At 42.8% G+C, this 23,333-nt stretch overlaps 1 protein-coding gene across 1 annotated transcript; it reads right to left on the bottom strand.

Moving 5' to 3' along the window:
- Nucleotides 1-7,289: 7,289 nt before the first annotated feature.
- Nucleotides 7,290-20,288, bottom strand: eed (embryonic ectoderm development). The gene is made up of 12 exons (XM_082165017.1): nucleotides 20,130-20,288; nucleotides 19,007-19,159; nucleotides 14,743-14,835; nucleotides 14,519-14,584; nucleotides 9,248-9,373; nucleotides 9,079-9,160; nucleotides 8,884-8,975; nucleotides 8,639-8,772; nucleotides 8,457-8,562; nucleotides 8,209-8,367; nucleotides 7,997-8,070; nucleotides 7,290-7,607 (listed from the first exon to the last, which is right to left on the bottom strand). Exons 1-12 carry the CDS (start codon nucleotides 20,244-20,246, stop codon nucleotides 7,481-7,483), a joined length of 1,329 nt encoding a protein of 442 aa, XP_082021143.1. The 5' UTR covers nucleotides 20,247-20,288; the 3' UTR covers nucleotides 7,290-7,480.
- Nucleotides 20,289-23,333: the final 3,045 nt, after the last annotated feature.

Genomic DNA, 23,333 nt, shown 5'->3' with positions numbered 1-23,333 from the left:
TCGTTTTTCTAATTCATGGAGTAAAATAAAATTTGTAGATTTGCAATTAGTACCATAAACATTAGCAATAATATATTGCTTATAAGAGTCCTCTAATATGATTATTAGCCACCTTCCATTATTATTACTCTCATTATGAAGACTTTTACCCCTGAAATGCCCTCAGAGAATAGCGCCCCCTGCTGGTGTATGTGTACCATGACTCAACCGAATGTCCTCCTGACCCCCACTGACTCTTCCAAAAGTTGCTATGCGTTTCTTGTAATAAATTAAAATACAGCCTTTCTTTTATTAATATCGTTAACATTAGGGTTAGGGTTAAACATTAAGAGAAACTAAACAACAACCGTAGGTCCTGGTTTACTAAGTAGAACAATACCCGGACACCCCTTCTGTGTTAATATGAACGTATTCAAAAACGAACCTTCTATATATTTCATGTATTGATGAGGAGATATCCTGGTTAAAACCAGACCGTTCTCACTAGTAACTGAGTTATGGTCTGGCAAAGCTTCATTAATAACTCATTTCCAAAGGGGGCGTCACCACCGGACGTCACTCAAATGCCTCTGGGCGCAATTGGATAGACCTAAAACCAATCAGAGCGATCGTCATCGTGTAAAGCCCGCCTCAACGTTTCTGTTGGTGCCGCGATTTGGACGGGTTAGAAATGGTCTTGAATGGGCTCTTTGCCAGACTACTCGCAGAGCAAATCTAAATCTGCCGGAAGTTTGTCTGGGTTTTCCCAGGCTAGAGTAAGAAGGGAAAGAGAGAGAGATTCAACACGAGCACAGATGATGCGGCTTATCGACTGGGATCAACAGGGAGAACCAGCGAGGCAGGCCTGTGCTCATTCACGATCTGAGGAAGATGTTCTCTGGAGGGCAGCCTAAACCAGTGAGTACTTGAAGACTCACCAGTTGCAGTTCAAGGAAGAGTTGACGCCCGCTGATCGAGCAGCGAGACATCCCGGCTGTGGCCAGAGGTGGAGTGCGCCAGGGGCCTCATTTATAACCGTGGCGTCGCACACACAGGCCCTGAGAGACCCGTACGACACTTCCAACGCATAAGTTGTGATTTATAAAAACAAACTTGACGGGATAATGTGCGCACCTGCACGCAAACTCTGACCCATGCGTACGAGCGTTCTGGAGATGGAGCAGTTTGGTGACACCGATGGTGAGCTGGAGTTAAGTGTCTTTTTGGTCACTTTTGGACAGAAAATCTAAAGAAGATTAAACATATACAGAAAGATAATACTAATATAATTTCACACACCAAGCCTGTCACTTGAAGCAAATATCCATCCCTTCTTAAATGTCCGAGTCAGCGAGCGCGCTGGGCCGTTTAGTGAAACTGACGCGAATAACAGTTTAATAAATAAAATAATGATTTAAACTATGTTTTACTCCTGATATAAACATTTAGATTAAATATGCCATTCAAATTAATGGAGTTAAACACTTAAACATGAAATCATTACTGAGAAGTTACAACATTTTTTATATTCAATCAATAGAAATATTTGTAGTGTATGCGATGCTTCTGAACACTTCTCCTGTGGTGTGCTGTGTGTTAATGTTTTAATGTTTTAATGTTTTAACCACAGAGATAATTGCTTATCATGATAATACCAGATTGGCTGAGAAAATAGTTTCGTGCAAATAATGCCCAAGGCCAATCTGTTTCCATTAAAAATATAAATCAATTAAAAATACAATTCGGCCAGTGGAAAAGATTGAGAAAAACTTTCTCTGAAATGTCTTTTACACTATTTGATTTATGTATTCAAAAACAAGGCAAGGATAGGCAACTACTTGATTTTTATTAATGTAATGTGTCTTGTACCGTTAAACGTTGGATGAATAATCATATGCAAATGATATGCAGATGAGGATCTGCATAGTAAAACTAGGCGTTGTAAGCTCCATATATGGTTATTTCGGGGTGGAGACGCACATGCGCACAATCTTCCACTGACTGGGATTTAGAAAGTGAATTCTGCGCAGGTTCTGGTGTACGAACGGTTTTATAAGTCTGAATATTTTTTTGCGTACGCCATTTTTGGCTTTCGGGCGCACGTACACTTTTAGTGAGGATCCTACGCACAGTTTTATAAATGAGCCCCCAGGAGAGCTGGAAAGACGGCCTACTTCGTGGGAGCGAAGGCGTATGTGGATGGGATCCAGATTCGACCAAAAGATGGAAAAATGGAGATCTGATGAATTTATTGTTTTAGAGACCCAAAGCAAGCAGCAGAAGAGAGGAAGGAGTGGAAACAGATTTCTCCCTTGAAGTTCGACAGCTGACAGTCTTCATGAAAAGGTAAAGGGGGAAAAAAAGAAGGAAGAAATAACTCATTTGTTCAGACTGTTATATATGTTATATGTGTTATATACTCAGGGAGGTGCTGAACAGTTAAACCAGTTCCACCAACGTCTCATGTCTATAACATTCCCGTTCCTGCAGTGTGTAATGCAGCTGTGTGGGGATGGAAACAGTCTGCAAAGTTTTAAAGCTGAAAGTGCATCATAAATAAAGTTAGTTTATCTCATAAGAAGAGTCGACTCTGACCCGCTCAAACCAGCTCTATGTTGGTGAAGTTCACACGTCTCGACTCTCTACATCTGGATAATGCCTTCTAGATCTTAATGTCACTCGATCGTGTCTTTATCATGTCATCTCGATGCGGTTCTCTCCACTGTGGGAGTCAATCCGGTTTATTATCACTGCCAAAGGAAGAGGCTGTGAAGAATCAGAGGTTAAAGTTCATCTTTACTCTTTACCACAGCTCTATAATCCCAGACTTCTGCTGTGTTCCCTTTATTTCACTGACGACTGCTTCTCAAATCTCGGAGTTCAGCACGGGATTCTGAACTCTTGCTCTGGAAAGACGGGTCGGTACACAGCTTATCTGGACCAACTTGCTCATCAGAATCACAACCTGTATGAATAATTATTGGTGTATATATTTGTTCAATTCACATTTATTTCTATAGTGCTTTTCACAAATTCACTATACATCGTTTAAAGCAGCTTTACAGAAAAGGCTTGCGTCGACATCACAGTTGAGAGTTATCAGAGCTGACTGTGTCCAAGTTATGGCCACTTCAGAAATGAACAGTTCAAGGTAATACTAAACATGCAGTTTGCTAACATGGGTTAATTTTAGTTTTTCGAACCGGTAAAATGGTCCTGAACACGACAGTCACACTCGAGCTCCTCGCGGTCAGAAATGAATGAGATGAATTTCCTCTAGTGAAAACTTTTGGTACTGCGGCCAAATAAAATGTTACTGAAAGCAAATTTTGAACTTGTTTAGATTTATGGCTTTGATTTTCTCACAGTTTTAGAGTAAAACATGTTTTACAACAATAAACGCAAAATTCTGTAACTTTTTTTACATTCCCTTTTTAAAACTTTTTTCACTTCTGCAATAATCTTCCAAGTGTAATCTAACCTAACTCTTTGAACAGAGATCTAACTTCAGTCTGTCGCTCTAAAGCGTTCAAGATTTACCAGTTTAAGTTGGAAATTAAATTTTCAGGTCTTGCTCAAAAACTGAAAAAATGGATTATAAATACAGCGCAAATATTATTTAGTGCCATAAAATCCCCTAAAAATACAAAACATTAAATAAAAAACATTATCAAACTAAAATATAGTACATTCATTTCATTGAAATAAAAAAACTAAATTCAGTCATTTTAGAGTGACACGCGAAGAGCACCAGAGGGTTAGGCCTTGCATTTATATTAGAGAAGTGCCTTGAAGAAATAAACTAAGAAGTTATTAAGCTACGGTAAGTTATTTATTATTTTTGTGCAAATGTCCCATAAAGTCCCATCCTTTAAGGATTAATTTATGTCCCATTGACCGGTCCATTGCATTACGAATAAAAGCAGAATCAATAAAGTCAAAAATGTAATGTGAGGCAGGTGGTTGGAGTGTGTGCACGTTTTTTGACGAGTTTTATAGTCTTGATATTGTTTCTTATTCAAAAGTGGTGAGCACCCACAACCTAAAACCTCTTCCCGCGGCCCTGGTTCTGTTGCTGTCAGTATTGTTTTTGGAAATCAGGCTACATTCAAATGCAATGGTCTCGTTTCAAAAGCATTGGTCAATATGCTTGCGTCGACTTCACTGTAGCCTATATGTGCCCTGCTTCCTTTCTGTGAGTTCTGACCGAAAAATGGAAAATATCAAGCGCTTCCGTTTCAGAGTCCCTGTTTCATGTTTGTTAGCCCAGGACATTTTACAAATCCAGACCAAACGATGTTCTACGGCCATGTCCGGAATAAAGAGTAGCCTATCCATGTCACACAGTAAGATTTAGGATTCTGACCATATACCTCGCAGTCACAGACCCTATCAACGTCAGTGAGTGATACTTATTGTATTTCGCCACAGGGTGTCACTGTGGCCTCAACCCTTCGCCTTCGCTTACTCTGAGCTCGATTGCTATGTCTGAGGTAAACCACGCCCTCCTCATTACCCTATGCAGGAAGAAATGTAGGAAGAAATAAATGAATGAATGAATGAATGAATGAATAAATGAATGAATGAATAAATGAATGAATAAATAAATAAATGAATAAATAAATAAATGAATGAATAAATAAATAAATGAATGAATAAATGAATGAATAAATAAATAAATGAATAAATAAATAAATGAATGAATAAATAAATGAATGAATAAATAAATGAATGAATAAATAAATAAATGAATGAATAAATAAATGAATGAATAAATGAATGAATAAATAAATGAATAAATAAATGAATGAATAAATAAATGAATGAATAAATAAATGAATGAATAAATAAATGAATGAATAAATAAATGTAGAAATAAATAAATGTAGAAATAAATAAATGTAGAAATAAATAAATGTAGAAATAAATAAATGTAGAAATAAATAAATGTGGAAAAAAATAAAGATATACATAAATAAGGAAATAAATGTATAAATAATTATTTATTTTCGTTTTTTGCTTTTCTATGTATATTTATTTATATATTTATATATTTATTTTTTACATTTATTTGTATATTTATTTATGTATTTATTTATTTTTAATATTGGCAGACTTGGCATTCCATATTCCTCGGGGTTCAGGTCTTCATAATGATCTTCCTCGGGGTTCAGGTCTTCATCATGGTCTTCCTCGGGGTTCAGGTCTTCATCATGATCTTCCTCAGGGTTTAGGTCTCCATCATGATCTTCCTCGGGGTTCAGGTCTTCATCATGATCTTCCTCGGGGTTCAGGTCTTCATCATGATCTTCCTCGGGGTTCAGGTCTTCATCAGGGTTCAGGTCTTCATCATGATCTTCCTCGGGGTTCAGGTCTTCATCATGGTCTTCCTCGGGGTTCAGGTCTTCATCATGGTCTTCCTCTGGGTTCAGGTCTTCATCATGATCTTCCTCGGGGTTCAGGTCTTCATCATGGTCTTCCTCGGGGTTCAGGTCTTCATCATGGTCTTCCTCGGGGTTCAGGTCTTCATCATGATCTTCCTCGGGGTTCAGGTCTTCATAATGATCTTCCTCGGGGTTCAGGTCTTCATAATGATCTTCCTCGGGGTTCAGGTCTTCATCATGGTCTTCCTCGGGGTTCAGGTCTTCATCATGGTCTTCCTCGGGGTTCAGGTCTTCATAATGATCTTCCTCGGGGTTCAGGTCTTCATCATGATCTTCCTCGGGGTTCAGGTCTTCATCATGGTCTTCCTCGGGGTTCAGGTCTTCATCATGATCTTCCTCGGGGTCTTCCTCGGGGTTCAGGTCTTCATCATGGTCTTCCTCAGGGTTCAGGTCTTCATCATGGTCTTCCTCGGGGTTCAGGTCTTCATCATGGTCTTCCTCGGGGTTCAGGTCTTCATCATGGTCTTCCTCAGGGTTCAGGTCTTCATCATGGTCTTCCTCGGGGTTCAGGTCTTCATCATGGTCTTCCTCGGGGTTCAGGTCTTCATCATGATCTTCCTCGGGGTTCAGGTCTTCATAATGATCTTCCTCGGGGTTCAGGTCTTCATCATGGTCTTCCTCAGGGTTCAGGTCTTCATCATGGTCTTCCTCAGGGTTCAGGTCTTCATCATGGTCTTCCTCAGGGTTCAGGTCTTCATCATGGTCTTCCTCGGGGTTCAGGTCTTCATCATGGTCTTCCTCAGGGGTTCAGGTCTTCATCATGGTCTTCCTCGGGGTTCAGGTCTTCATCATGGTCTTCCTCAGGGTTCAGGTCTTCATCATGGTCTTCCTCAGGGTTCAGGTCTTCATCATGGTCTTCCTCGGGGTTCAGGTCTTCATCATGGTCTTCCTCAGGGTTCAGGTCTTCATCATGGTCTTCCTCAGGGTTCAGGTCTTCATCATGGTCTTCCTCAGGGTTCAGGTCTTCATCATGGTCTTCCTCGGGGTTCAGGTCTTCATCATGGTCTTCCTCGGGGTTCAGGTCTTCATCATGGTCTTCCTCGGGGTTCAGGTCTTCATCATGGTCTTCCTCAGGGGTTCAGGTCTTCATCATGGTCTTCCTCGGGGTTCAGGTCTTCATCATGGTCTTCCTCAGGGTTCAGGTCTTCATCATGGTCTTCCTCAGGGTTCAGGTCTTCATCATGGTCTTCCTCAGGGTTCAGGTCTTCATCATGGTCTTCCTCATCCTCCTGATCAACGCTGTCCTCATTGAGAAGAGTGAGATTGTGAAGCACAGAACAGCTCATAACATTAGGCTCAGCCGTGAAGAAAATGGAGCACCAGTGCTCATTCAGCATCATATATTACATTTATTAATTCTAATTCTAATCTTCAGATTTTGATCCCCGTTTTTAATCCACTAACAATAATGTTGTAAATTTCAGTGGTTTATTGTCCAACACAATCAAAATATAAGCTGGTGAAATCAGTGAATCTTAGTTTACCATCAAAAAGCGTTGGCTTTAATTAAACAATTTCACAACAATTTAAGTGAGATTGTAGCCTGGGAAAACCCAGACAAACTTCCGGCAAATTAGATTTGCTCTGGCAAAGAGCCCATTTAAGCCCATTTCTTATCCATCGAAATCACGGCACCAATCAGAAACGTTGGGGTGGGCTTTACACAATGACGATCGCTCTGATTGGTTTTAGGTCTATCCAATTGCGCCCAGAGGCATTTGAGCGACGTCCGTTGGTGACGCCCCTTTGGAAATGAGTTATTAATGAAGCTTTGCCAGATCATAACTCAGTTACTACTAACTCAGTTACTACTGAGAATGGTCTGGTTTAAAACAGGCTAGTGAGATTGAAGAAAAGAGAAAGAAATAGGTTAGAAAAATAGATTTTATTAAAGTCAGACAAAGAAACAAAAGACGAAAGCAATGTCAAGATAAAAACAAAAGCAATGAGATAAGAAGTTGATCATCATGTGATGCATGAGGAGTGTGTCAGCGCAGCCAGTCCCAGCGCTAGATGGTGGCGTCGTCACACACACACACACACGCGAGAGGAGTGTGTCAGCGCAACCGGTCCCAGCGCCAGATTGAGGCGTCGTCACACACAGCGATCAGGATCCCACTGTCCCGACTGAAGCTCGTCTGCCGGATCGCAGAAGTGCACTTGGGGAGAGTGAGTGTCGTACACCTGAGGACACACACACACACACACACACACACACAGGTGAGGAGAGACACACACACACACTTTCTTGTACATTTATCTTTATGAGGACATTAATTGACACAATGCAATCTCTAGCTGCTTACCCTAACCTTACCCATCACAACTAACCCGACCCCTGACCCTAAACCGACCCTTAACCTCATTATAACCTTATCCCTAAAACCAAGTCTTGACCCTCAAACAGGCTTTTAAAGGCTCTCAGAAACAGAGGACCGGCCAACATGTCCTCACTTTACTCTCTCTGTCCTCACTCCACTGGTCTAACACTCAAACTGGTCCTCACAAAGATAGTTGTACAAGTACACACACACACACACACACAGGTGAGGACACCTATCAAGTAGACTTACTTTGCTTTATGAGGATCTTCCACTTCCAGGTCCCAAACGTACAGCTTCCCGACTTGATTTCCCAGAGCAAGCATCTGAGAGGGTGAAGACACACACACACTCAATCATCTTCTTACAAACACTACTTATTGCCACTGTGTGTCATTAGCTTGCTGTTGTCTGTATCCTACAGTTCACTTGATAGCAGAACGAGACTGAACTCCACTGTATACCTTCTGCCAGAAGTCCATAGAGAAGCGCATGTACCAAATGTCACACTGACTGTAATCAAAGCGGCCGAGAATCGTCACATTAGACTCGTTCGGTTTGATATGGTCAATATCGTCTTCCATTTTCCCAGGTTTCCAACACACAATTGCGTTCTCACATGACTGCGAAACATGACCAAACAAGAGAAATAATAAAGATGAGTGAACGAACAGAAGTGTGTGTATGAGCTTGTGTGTTTCGGGTGGAGCACCTTGGAGAGGATCAGGTCTCCGAGCCAGCGCACACAGTCCACGTAGTTCCTGTGGATGTCCCGCGTCGAGAAGTCTGGGAAGTGGATCTTCTGAGACACAAAAGGCCTGAAACCGCATGTAAAACGACAGGATGAATGAGTGGGCATCAGGGCAGGAAGTGCACTAGATAGTGAGCACTGACCGGTTGGTTTTGCTGGGGTTGTACTCGTACGAGCCGCGAATGGCTTTCAGCATCCGCTCAGAGTCGATCCTCCACAGCTTCAGCGAGTGGTCCATCCCACACGACATGATCTTCTCCCCGAGCAGGTCGAAATCCTACAAACACACTCACTTTCTATTAGCTTTTCATCACCTCACAAACGTCATCATCACCAGCGCGTTTATTATAATGAGACACACACACACAGGGAATCCTCTGAGACTCACCGCACTCAACACCTCGTCCCGATGGCCTTCGACTCCACCAAAGATGGCCACCAATGTGTCTGTCTGAACGTTCCACAGGCGCAGCGCATGATCTACACACACACACACACACACACACACACACACACACACACACACACGATGAAACACTGAGCGCTGATCACGTGTGTCCGTCTGAACCGTCCGCCTCATTACCTTTACTGACGGACAGCAGCAGGTTCGGGTCCCGCGGGTGAAACTTGAGTTCGTTAATGGCGTTCCCGTGTCCGACGTAATGCTGCGGGCGAGAGGAGTGTGTGTGTGTGTGAGTGTGACGGAGGAGCAGAAACACACGAGAGAGTTCAGCACAGTCACTGGCTCTCACCTTGACACACTGCATGGTGATGTGGTTGATGATGCGGATGATCCCGCGTGACCCGGCGACGGCTAGTAACGGGTGACTGGTGCTCGAGTCGAATGTCCAGGCGCAGGTGTAGAAGTTCTCATCAGCCTGACAGAGCGAGAGTGAAGGAAAAACACACGCCCACGGCACACACACACAGTCACAGTCAGACACAGTCAGACAGTCTAACAGACACACACACACAGAGTCAGACACACACCCAGTCAGTCAGTCTAACACACACAATCAGACAGTCTAACACACACACAGTCAGTCAGACAGTCTAACACACACACAGTCAGTCAGACAGTCTAACACACACACACACAGAGTCAGACACACACCCAGTCAGTCAGTCAGTCAGTCAGTCACACACACACACACACACACAGTCAGACACACACACAGTCAGACAGTCTAACACACACACACACAGAGTCAGACACACACCCAGTCAGTCAGACAGACAGACAGACACACACAGTCAGTCAGACACACACACACACACAGTCAGTCAGACACACACACACAGTCAGTCAGACACCCAGTCAGTCAGACAGACACACAGTCAGTCAGACAGTCTAACACACACAGAGTCAGTCAGACACACACACAGTCAGACACACACAGAGTCAGACAGTCTAACACACACACACACACACATACACAGAGTCAGACACACACCCAGTCAGTCAGACACACACACACAGCCAGACAGTCAGTCAGACACGCACACACAGCCAGACAGTCTGACAGACACACACACACACACACACACACACACACACACACACACAGAGTCAGACAGTCTAACACACACACACACACACACACACAGTCAGTCAGACACCCGGTCAGTCAGACACACACACACAGCCAGACAGTCTGACAGACACACACACACACACATACACACACACACACACACACACACACACACACACAGAGTCAGACAGTCTAACACACACACACACACACACACACACACACACACACAGCCAGACAGTCTGACAGACACACACACACACACAGAGTCAGACAGTCTGACAGACACACACACACACACACACACACACACACACACACACACACACAGTCAGTCAGACACCCGGTCAGTCAGACACACACACACAGCCAGACAGTCTGACAGACACACACACACACACACACACACACACACACACACACACACACACACACACACACAGAGTCAGACAGTCTAACACACACACACACACACACACACACAGTCAGACACACACACACACACACACACACACACAGAGTGTCACACACCCAGTCAGTCAGACAGACAGACACACACACACACACACACACACACACACAGTCAGACAGATTGACACACACACACACACAGTCAGACAGTCTAACACACCCAGTCAGTCAGACAGACAGACACACACACACACACACACACACACACAGTCAGACAGACAGACACACACACACACAGTCAGACAGATTGACACACACACACACACACACTAGGGCTGTCAAAATTGCTCAAAAATGACGTTCGAATATTCCCTCTAAAAAACACACGAATATTCGAACTATTCGAACATCTGGTCGCATTTTTTCAATGACGCGCATTACGTCAATAACAGGACAAATTAATACAAAGAGACATACATAACTTGTATAGGTAGTTAATTTAAGTTTAAACATATTTGACAATGTATTACCAACACAAAACCAAGTAAATAAACTAATGGCCAAGACCGCAGACCTCAGTCTCGCTCACTCGCAGGCACTCTCTCTCTCTCTCTCTCGCCCTCGCGCTCACGCTCTCTCTGCTCATAACGGTAAAATGAACAACAATAAGCACATGTTGAGTGCTGATCAAGAGTTTTGTGCAAGCAAATTAAGGTCGCGACTCTTGCCCCAAATATAGCAGGCTTCATTCAGTGATTGAAACAAATGTATTAACATTAATTGAAGTTTTACAGTATAGAACCGACATTGAACGCTCCGAGCGAGCTGTGGGAAACATGGAACTTTTCTGTTTAACTTTAAATAAAATGAGGCACACAATTCCGAGAAATGTGACAACAAAGAACTTTTACCCTGAGGTTCATAAAAAATAAAGTGCTATTAAAAAAGAAAAAGGCTACTTACATTATTGGTGCTTGTATTAAAAAAGGAAAAACTGACTGCAATTTATTCCATTGTCTTTTAGTGCACTGTCAACTTTCAGCAGTGACGCTGTGCTAGACAGTGCGACTCGTGTGACCTGTCCCTCAAGTCTTGTTTATACTCGACGCGTCCGCACGAGCGCGAATCGCCCCCTATCGTTTCAAAGAATAGTACAACGGCGAGCGCGTCGAGTATAAACGCCTCGTCCGTTTGGGGGAGGTGCGCGCGCAGTCTGCGGAGACTCGTATGGCAAGCCAAGAGGCTCAGAAATACGCCATAGATTAATCGCGTTTAAAGCCAAACGCCGTCAAATACGGCGTTTTAAACCGCATTGGACGCCGTAAAATACGCCGTTGTAATTACAAACGCCGTAAAAGAGGCGCGAAATACGTCAATGACGCCGTATTTGACGGCGTTTTAGTGTGCATGGAAAGCGCCGCTTTTTACGCCGTTCATCTCGCCATATGACGCCGTAAAAAACGCTGTTTTGGTTGCACAGAGCGCGCGCTATTTTACGGCGTTTTGCTTATAGTATAATGAGACACGCCCGCTGATTTCCACAGCCAGTAAGTTTGAACTGTTCTCTCCCAATCAATGATGAACTGAGTCAGACCAGACGAATTCAGCACGGATCATTTGTGGTAATCCAAGTATGCTCCCAAGGAATTATTAATTTTATGTATTAAACTAATCCAAGCTAAATAATAAACTGAAATTAAAGAAAATATTAAAGAACATTCAAATCAATAAAGCTAAATTAATAGGATTTTCATATTTTAAAAGGGTGTCACACAGGGCTTAATTTGAGCCGGAACATGTGAACATGGGTGACACATGACTTGCCCGCTTGTTGTGCTAGTTGAGATTGCTGTTAGCCTCGATCGTTTCACTCAGGGGAAAAATTTCAAAAAGACAGCAAAGTTAAATACGCTGGCCAGTCAGATCCCAAACCATGGTGGAGACCATGGTGGACACAGCAGTAGTATCGACATAATATCTCGTTATTTCGACATAATAAGGGGACATTCTAATCTGCAATAAGCCACATGAAGCGTTCTTATAATGGTTTTCTATGGGGGGAAAATACTTAACGTGTAATTGCGTTCTGGGCTCATCTGATTTTTATTTTTTTTTGTACATAGCATAGCCCACTTTGTTATGATTTTAGTATCATAATGATTAATAAATGCAAGCACAATTATCCGTGAACTTGATTTGAACAAATGCCTTTCAACTTGTGTGTGCAAAATTCAGAATTAAATGAATGTGCAGCAATTTGTACAAATAGAGAATCTGTAGGCCTACTATACTGCCATTAAATAAGCGCATTTAGTTTCATATTTGTGGGAAAGAAATAACTAGGCTATGTTATTTTTATTTATTTATTTATTGTCATTTGCTGAGTTTGCTCCCCTTGCACCTTATGTTTTATCTTTTAAAATGACGGAAATTATTTCAAAATTCGTATTTTAAAAACGGCTTTACTCACTGAACTTCTATACCCACAAAGGACTTTTTCCCCCAAGTCGTTTATTTCACTATGAACTGGACGATCGAAAGGGCAAAATATTTGAATCTTCATTTTACAAAAATATATTGGATATAACGAAATGTAATAATGCTATTTAATGAATATATAATCAATGTAATATGAATAAAACACGAATTTAATTAGCCTAAAAAAATCGGAACACTAATAATTCTGAAAGGAGAAGCTTATAGACATACCAACAAACCTGCCACATTTTTTAGAAATAGCAAAAAATACATTTGTCTTATTTTTTTTCAAATAGGCCTATTTAAAACACAAATTCATAGGGCATTCTATGGGTTATAATATTTTGTGTTATTCAGCACTTAGATGGAAATGTGCCGAGTTAAGCCAATACGACCTGGATTATTTTCCTTGTTTAATAACTCCTCATATATGAGCATAAGAATTGGATTGAATGATCCGTGCTGAATTCGTCTGGTCTGACTCAGTTCATCATTGATTGGGAGAGAACAGTTCAAACTTACTGGCTGTAGAAATCAGCGGGCGTGTCTCATTATACTATAAGCAAAACGCCGTAAATAGCGCGCGCTCTGTGCAACCAAAACGGCGTTTTTTACGGCGTCATATGGCGAGATGAACGGCGTAAAAAGCGGCGCTTTCCATGCACACTAAAACGCCGTCAAATACGGCGTCATTGACGTATTTCGCGCCTCTTTTACGGCGTTTGTAATTACAACGGCGTATTTTACGGCGTCCAATACGGTTTAAAACGCCGTATTTGACGGCGTTTGGCTTTAAACGCGATTAATCTATGGCGTATTTCTGAGCCTCTTGGCTTGCCATAGACTCGCGCTGCGGAGACAGGCGAAAGCATAGACATGTATAGAAAGGCTAGATAGCTTACCGGCGCTGAGAGCCAATGGGACCCGACGACGTCACACGGCGGCCATCTTAGGACAGGACCGCTCGTCCAGTTATAACATTAAAGTCTATTGTGCATGTAGTGCTGAAATAACTATATTTTGCTCAATTTTCAACCGATTTTCAAACGGCTTGGTGTGTCATAAACGTCAGGGATGCGGCTATTTAACTGCATACTTGTGAAAAATTATAGCCACAAAAGGCATCAGCACAAATCATAGCCACGTTAATAAGGTTTGTAATAAACCAAACCGTTTGTAAATCCGTCAAGAATTCAGCAAGTTACGAGCATTTTAGTTGGCGTATGTCACTCACCTTCCGTCCACAGCAGCAGGGAGCAGCAGCGCAGTCTCCTGACCTAAGATGGCCGCCAAGTGACGACACAGCTGACTCCGCCTTGAGCCATCTAGCCTTTCTATACATGTCTATGGGCGAAAGTATAAACAAGGCTTCAGGCAGCGCGCGCGCCCACTCGCAAAGCAGACAGCCGCGCCTCTGCTTCCGCGGGCGTGTTTTTCCATATTCGAAATTCACATTCGAATATTAATTTTCACGTTCGAATTTCTGTTTTTTAAAACTATTCGAATATATATTCGAATTTAGAATATTCGTTGACAGCCCTAACACACACACACACACACACACACACACACACAGAACCCAAGCTCTGAGAAGGATACATCAGCATCCACATACGACTGCAGCAGCCGAATCTCTCCTTGAGAATGACACTCGTATAGAGTCACCTGCAGGAACAAGACAGAGAATCAGCAGAGACACATGTGTGTGTGTGTGTGTGTGTGTGTGTGTGTGTGTGTGTGTGTGTGTGTGTGAGAGAGAGAAAGTGACTGTTTGTGTGTGAGAGAGTGTGTGTTTAATGAATAAGGAGTGAGTCTTCACTCACCCGGTTGCTCCCGACAGTAGCGAACACCAGTGGATCTCCTTCTTTACTGTGCCAGTTAAACTGAACCCCGAACAGCGGCTGCCCGTGATCCTCCTGCACGCGTCACATTACACTGTCAAGGGGTCTCACAAGTGCACACTACAGGTGCCACACACTACAGCCTTTTTCCACCTTAGAAACATTGCTAAGCTACGTAATATGCTATCAGTTTCTGATGCAGAAAAGTTAGTTCATGCATTCATGACCTCGAGACTGGATTTCTGTAATGCTTTATTAGCTGGTTGTCCTGCATCCTCAATAAACAAGCTACAGTTAGTCCAAAATGCCGCCGCTAGAGTTCTTACGAGATCAAGAAAATATGATCATATAACACCGATTTTATCATCACTGCATTGGTTACCTATAAAGCTCCGTATTAATTACAAGGTATTGCTACTGACTTATAAAGCCCTAAACGGCTTAGCTACAGTCTATTTAACGGATCTTCTATCACCCTATAATCCATCGCGCTCTTTAAGATCACTAAATTCAAGGCTTTTGGTCATACCTAGGATATCCAGAACCACCAAAGGAGGGAGAGAATTTTCACATTTGGCTCCAAAACTCTGGAATAGTCTTCCTGATACTGTTCGTCAGAGTCCTGCAACGGGTTGGGTAAGTGGCAAAAACGGGTGGATTCGTGACATTCCTAAAATTCACGGGCGGGGATGCGGGCGGATAATTAACTCTTTGCTGGCGGGTAGTAGCGCAGATGAAAAATATGTGCAATATTTGTATGTCTAAATTACTATTACACATACGAAACAACGATATGACATTTGACCCATCACGTCACCACCACTGCGACAGTGCGACTTTTGTTGATGCTTCTCGTAGCCTAGTTGGAGCGAGCGTTGCAGGATGGATGAAGTAAAAGGAAAGTTGGCGAGTGGAGCATATACAATTGTTGACAACGAGTCTTTAAAGGCAAAATCGGATGTGTGGAGAAAGTGTGGTGTAATACGAGATCAGGAAAATAACATCATAAGCGGCTTTGCGGCTTGCAAAACATGCCATAAAGTTTTGGCGTTTGATAGCCGGAAGCTGGGCACGTCTTCTCTTAGGAAGCACGTCGAGACTTGCAGGAGCACAGCAGGGGTTGCCAGTGCGACAATTGACAGGTACTTTGCCAAAGGCTACAAACCTCCAAGAGGGGAAGACAAGGAAGCGATAACACAATTGGCTGTGCAATTTGTGTGTCGAGACATTAGATCATTTGAGACCGTGTGCGGCGATGGATTTTTGGAACTGGCACAGGGCTTAATTGACACTGGGGCACGAGCTGGCCTTGTGGACGCGCGTCAGCTTCTGCCCGATCCAACTACAGTCTCCCGTAGGAGCACTAAATATGCCGAGGATAAAAGACCAGACATAATTCCGGAGCTGAGGGAACAATTGACCGAGAGCAACGGGACTGTGACGCTGGATTTGTGGACGGATGATTTCCGAAAAATTGGATATCTCTGTGTGACAATACATTACATTAAAAGCAATTGGGAACTGCAGGAGCGAGTGCTCTGCACAGCTGAATGGGACAGCAATTTACGTAAAACAGCTGACAACCTCAGGCCAGCCATCGTCCAAGCACTCCGCAAATTTTGGACTGGATGAGTTCTTTCCCAAACTAGTGTACGTAACTGACAGAGGTGCAAACATTGTTGCGGCCCTCCGCACAGCCACGAGATTGAGTTGCGCAGCACATATCCTGAACACAGTATTGTTTACCACACTTGGGAAACCTGCTGAGGATGATTTGTTTGGGGGACCAGAGGTATCTGGTCTCATTGAGTCCGCTAAGTCGCTTGTGACTTATTTTAAGCAGTCACATCTCCAGAATCGTCTGCAAAAAACACTGAAAGCATCCGTGGAGACGCGATGGAACTCGCTTCACACGATGCTTGACTCCATTAGCAGCCAGTACGAGGCCATCCGTGCTCTTCTGGAGGAACGTAACGAAGAACACCGTTTAAACTGCATAAGCAAGGAGACTTTGCATGACATTGTGAATTTTTTGGCACGATTCAAAGAAGCCACCAAAGCCCTGGAAGCATCCAAAACTCCGACCATTCACTTGACAGCTGTGTGGTTGGAGCGCCTCAGACGTCACCTTCAGCCGTCTTCTACCGACAGTCTGACATTGTCATCGCTTAAAGAAAAATGCCTCAAGATTTTAACTGAGAAATTTGAGCTGCATCTCCTGCACAAGCTGGCAGACCATGGTGACATTATGGGAGTTCATAGCGAAGCACGCCGTCTTGTGAAAGGTAAGCTATTCAATCACAAACTAATATGCTACTTGTCTTCAGTTATGTAACGAAGTACAAATACTCATTTAAAAAACAAACAAAAAAACAAACATTTCCTGATCAGTTTTTCCACCTGCCAAAACAGAAATTGAAAAAAAAATCTCCATGTTAATTTATGATAAGAGTAAGTCCAGTTCAGGCGCTCGCATCCGTGTCGTGATGTGATCATCTATTGTCTGCTATACTTCTTATTAAATCCAGGAAATTGGTTGATGAAATATTGATTAAAATTAAGCTACAATTTAATACAAAACGAAATTATCTTTAAAGAAAGGCTTTGTGATTTCTATTTCTATTTAAGCTAATGTTAACTCCAAATAGGGGTGTGTTTTGATTTCGGTTTTACAGCCCTAATTATTAGAATATAAGAGAATAAATTGTAATGCAAGTATAATAGGCCTACTTAAAGTAGCCTACCTTTAAAATCAGGTACTTTTTACTTAAGTAGGGTTTTCATTGTGGTACTTCTACTTTTACTAAAGTAAATATGTCTCTGGTTATTTGTACTTTTACTTAAGTACTGAGATTCAGTACTTCCACCATTGCTTGTCTTTATTAATTTACTATTATTGTTAATGGCAAAATTTATATATTTTTTTGGTTTAAATAAATACATCCATCATGTGTCTATTTCTTAAATAGAACTCGAGGAGAAACGCGAAGATCTACCAGGCCGCAGCATGTCGGCGGGCCCAGCTGCGAAAAGAGTTCGTTTGGTTTCAAGAGTTGATTGTTTGTCAGACGTAGAGGACTCCAGCGATGACACTGTGCTGCCCGAGGACGAGGTCTCTGCATACATCGAGTTCAAGCCACCCAAGGGGGATCCTTTCGATGTTTTGTTGTGGTGGAAGGAGCATGCGAAAACATTTCCCAACCTGGCAATGATTGCGCGGAATGTTCTCTCCATCCCAGCATCGAGCGCTGCGAGTGAGAGAGACTTTTCCACAGCTGGATTTGTAATTCAAGAACGGAGAACGCAACTTAAACCTGGGACTGTGGACGATATCCTTTTCCTGCACAGTAACCTTAAGGGAAAGTAAATGCATAGACATAGGCCTATAAAGGCTATTGTTTGTGAGCGACAGGCTCAGCAGGTTGTATTTTTTCTTGTTATTTTTTTTTTCTTTCATGTCTTTGCGTATAGGCTATGTTATTAGGTTCCATAGCCTGTTTAGGTGCCGATTGTGTAGCCTACTTGAATGGCGCAAAACAAAGCGCACTTTAGTTTAGCCTGTTTCATTAGGCTGTTGCGATGTTGAGAGGTGCGAGTCTGCGAGATACAAAATAAAGCACTTTAATTGGAATGATTTTAGCGTGTGTGATTTATCGCGGGCACGGGTCGGGTAACGGGCCAAATATTAACGGGTCTGGGCGGGTGCGGATTTAATTTTGATATTATCACGGGTGACGGGTCGGATCTGGTGCTGAACTTTGCGGGTACGGGCGGGGGCGGGTCTCCAAAAATGGACCCGTGCAGGACTCTGCTGTTCGTTGCTCAGACTCGCTCTCCCAGTTTAAAACTAGATTAAAGTCGCATCTCTTCAGCCAGGCATTAATATAATCCTACAGTTCAAACTACAATCCGGCCTCTAGCTCATAAATGCCAGAGGAGAACTGGCCCCCGACTGAGCCTGGGTTCTCCCAAGGTTTTTTTTTCTCCATTAGGTCACTTGATGGAGTTTTTCGGTTCCTTGCCACTGTTGCCTTTGGCTTGCTCAGTTGGGGATATTTTGGTTATTTTGGATATTTAATTTTATCAATCAATAAATTCCTCTTGAAACAAACTTTGTTGTATTATTTTAATTTAATACTGTGAAGCTGCTTTGATACAATCTGTATTGTGAAAAGCGCTATACAAATAAACTTGACTACAGGTGCCACACAAGTGCACACTACAGAAACACCACAGGCTCTCTTACCCTCAGACTGTTGACACACTTGAAAGAGTATTTGCATTTCTTGGACTTCCACTTGCCCTTGCCCCAGCTCTTCCTGCCCGGGGCATTAGCCGTGTTGGTCGGAGTGTCCGGCCGCTCTGTGTTGGGTCCGCTCTCCACACTGATCGCATCATCCTGGGAATCATACAGGGATCGGGAATCACACAGAGGATCAGGAAACACACAGGGATCAGGAATCACACAGAGGATCGGGAATCACACAGGGATCAGGAATCACACAGAGGAACGGGAATCACACAGAGGATCGGGAATCACACAGGGATCAGGAATCACACAGAGGAACGGGAATCACACAGAGGATCGGGAATCAAACAGGGATCGGGAATCACACAGAGGAACGGGAATCACACAGGGATCAGGAAACACACAGGGATCAGGAATCACACAGAGAAACGGGAATCACACAGAGGATCGGGAATCAAACAGGGATCGGGAATCACACAGAGAAACGGGAATCACACAGAGGATCGGGAATCACACAGGGATCAGGAAACACACAGGGATCAGGAATCACACAGAGAAACGGGAATCACACAGAGGATCGGGAATCAAACAGGGATCGGGAATCACACAGAGAAACGGGAATCACACAGAGAAACGGGAATCACACAGAGGATCGGGAATCACACAGGGATCAGGAATCACACAGAGAAACGGGAATCACACAGAGGATCGGGAATCAAACAGGGATCGGGAATCACAGAGGTACGGGAATCACACAGAGGATCGGGAAAGATGGAGACACAGTGGGAAAACATGCAAGTGAATATAATACAGAAACAAAGCTGTTCACACAAACACACTTCACAGAGACCGATCAGGCTTTGTTGTTATTAATTATTATTATTATTATTATTATAATAATGAGTATTAATAGTAAGACTGACTGCAGGTTCGTCATTCACACATAACCGAAGCCAGTCAGATTATACAGATGTTATTCTTGACAATAACATCACAACTCTGAACACACTAAATCATGCTAATAAACGAGGGTGATTATCTTGCGCTAATGATGAACACACGATAACAGACAAAGAGAACCTCCACTTAACTCCCAAACACACACTTTCAATAAACCTACATTATCGTCTCCGGACAGGTCGGGGTTGCTGTTTTCGTCGCTGCTTAATTTCAGTTTTTTGTTGTTCGGCATCTCGTTTCCCGCCTCGGCATGAGATTCAGACATCTTCCTCCTCATCTTCTTCCAGCAATGCCACACTGCCGGAAAGCGACTCGCGCGAGCTCGTGCCACACTGCCGGAAAGCGACTCGCGCGGGCTCGTGCCACACTGCCGGAAAGCCGCGAAACAGCACGACAGCTGCAGTTACACTGAGCGCCAGCAGAGGGAGACAGAACTAGAGTGAACAGCAGAGAAAACACAAGCTGATTCCGAAATCGCCCCCTATAACCCTTATACAGGGCACTATTCGAGAGGACAGCCATGTAGTGGTGTCTGAAATCACAGTGAGTGCACTCGTCTCATTCAATCCCACACTGCACCGCACAACAGCTGTGAATGTTGTGAACAACTCACTCGCTGTCACTCACTCCTTCATGTGCACTATATTAGTCCACTCACTCCTTCATGTGCACTATATTAGTCCACTCACTCGCTGTCACTCACTCCTTCATGTGCACTATATTAGTCCACTCACTCCTTCATGTGCACTATATTAGTCCACTCACTCGCTGTCACTCACTCCTTCATGTGCACTATATTAGTCCACTCACTCGCTGTCACTCACTCCTTCATGTGCACTATATTAGTCCACTCACTCCTTCATGTGCACTTTATTAGTCCACTAACTCGCTGTCACTCACTCCTTCATGTGCACTATATTAGTCCACTCACTCCTTCATGTGCACTATATTAGTCCACTCACTCGCTGTCACTCACTCCTTCATGTGCACTATATTAGTCCACTCACTCCTTCATGTGCACTATATTAGTCCACTCACTCGCTGTCACTCACTCCTTCATGTGCACTATATTAGTCCACTCACTCCTTCATGTGCACTATATTAGTCCACTAACTCGCTGTCACTCACTCCTTCATGTGCACTATATTAGTCCACTCACTCCTTCATGTGCACTATATTAGTCCACTCACTCGCTGTCACTCACTCCTTCATGTGCACTATATTAGTCCACTCACTCCTTCATGTGCACTATATTAGTGGAGGAATGTAGGGAACAGTGAATGAGGGATAGGGAGCGATTTCGAACACAGCAAGAGTTTAACAATAAAGTTTAATGCAAACTTTTCATAGCTTATAAGTGCGATAATAGTTCACACAGTGCATGTACTCTTTTGTAGAGAAAGATAGAGAGGAATTCAACGTTTCACATCATTTAAATGTGTTTGAACACAATCAGACTGTATTAATTTGATGGATAAAAGAAAAAATTAGGTTTAACTTTAGTGAAGACATATATGGAAGTTTATATTATTAATTTACTGTAGGTTCAGGTATAAATTAAATTACAAATGTGTATCCTAGGCCGTCTTCTTCATCATTATGTGTGTGATGATTATAATGGAAGTATAATGGAGTGATTGTGATCATGTTTCAGTGCACTCGTCTCATTCAATCCCACACTGCACCGCACAACAGCTGTGAATGTTGTGAACAACTCACTCGCTGTCACTCACTCCTTCATGTGCACTATATTAGTCCACTCACTCCTTCATGTGCACTATATTAGTCCACTCACTCGCTGTCACTCACTCCTTCATGTGCACTATATTAGTCCACTCACTCCTTCATGTGCACTATATTAGTCCACTCACTCGCTGTCACTCACTCCTTCATGTGCACTATATTAGTCCACTCACTCGCTGTCACTCACTCCTTCATGTGCACTATATTAGTCCACTCACTCCTTCATGTGCACTTTATTAGTCCACTAACTCGCTGTCACTCACTCCTTCATGTGCACTATATTAGTCCACTCACTCCTTCATGTGCACTATATTAGTCCACTCACTCGCTGTCACTCACTCCTTCATGTGCACTATATTAGTCCACTCACTCCTTCATGTGCACTATATTAGTCCACTCACTCGCTGTCACTCACTCCTTCATGTGCACTATATTAGTCCACTCACTCCTTCATGTGCACTATATTAGTCCACTAACTCGCTGTCACTCACTCCTTCATGTGCACTATATTAGTCCACTCACTCCTTCATGTGCACTATATTAGTCCACTCACTCGCTGTCACTCACTCCTTCATGTGCACTATATTAGTCCACTCACTCCTTCATGTGCACTATATTAGTGGAGGAATGTAGGGAACAGTGAATGAGGGATAGGGAGCGATTTCGAACACAGCAAGAGTTTAACAATAAAGTTTAATGCAAACTTTTCATAGCTTATAAGTGCGATAATAGTTCACACAGTGCATGTACTCTTTTGTAGAGAAAGATAGAGAGGAATTCAACGTTTCACATCATTTAAATGTGTTTGAACACAATCAGACTGTATTAATTTGATGGATAAAAGAAAAAATTAGGTTTAACTTTAGTGAAGACATATATGGAAGTTTATATTATTAATTTACTGTAGGTTCAGGTATAAATTAAATTACAAATGTGTATCCTAGGCCGTCTTCTTCATCATTATGTGTGTGATGATTATAATGGAAGTATAATGGAGTGATTGTGATCATGTTTCAGACTGACAGAATCAGATAAATGATGATCAGTGATGTTTGATCAGTTGTGTTGTTTGTCTTTTTCTCATTGTTAATCCTGATGCTTATTTTATGTGAGTATTCAGATGCAGTGAATGTGTTCATATTTTCATCGGTTTCTGCTGGGAAACTCTGAGTAACTGATAATGACACACACACCCTGCTTCTCTACACCTGTCCCTCAAATCTGAAGGTAATGTTGATCCAGGAACATGTAAATGAATCAGGTTCTCCGTAGTGAGAGTTTGTAAGGCCGGTTACAGAATAATCTGATGAAGAACGAAGGGTTAGTGACGTCACTGACGTGCTGAGACACGTCGACTCTCCCAGATGTTTCTGTAACACTCGTATAGTTTTGCTGAAAAGGGAAACAGTGGGACTTTTCTTTTGGAGTAAAACTGATTTGTTGATTACAGTCGCACACTATTCACTGATAGAGACGCGTGACGTGTGTGAGATGAGCTTCTGATTGACTTCCGTGTGAAACTCTCCGACTGAACGGCTCCATGTGACTGTGTGATAGATATGATCTGTGTGTTAGATATGAACAGTGTGATAGATATGATCTGTGTGTTAGATATGAACAG

This window comes from Leuciscus leuciscus (genome assembly GCF_965113295.1).
Source record: "Leuciscus leuciscus genome assembly, chromosome: 3".
Classification (NCBI taxonomy): Eukaryota; Metazoa; Chordata; class Actinopteri; order Cypriniformes; family Leuciscidae; genus Leuciscus; species Leuciscus leuciscus.
This window is presented reverse-complemented; position numbering and strand designations above follow the sequence as displayed.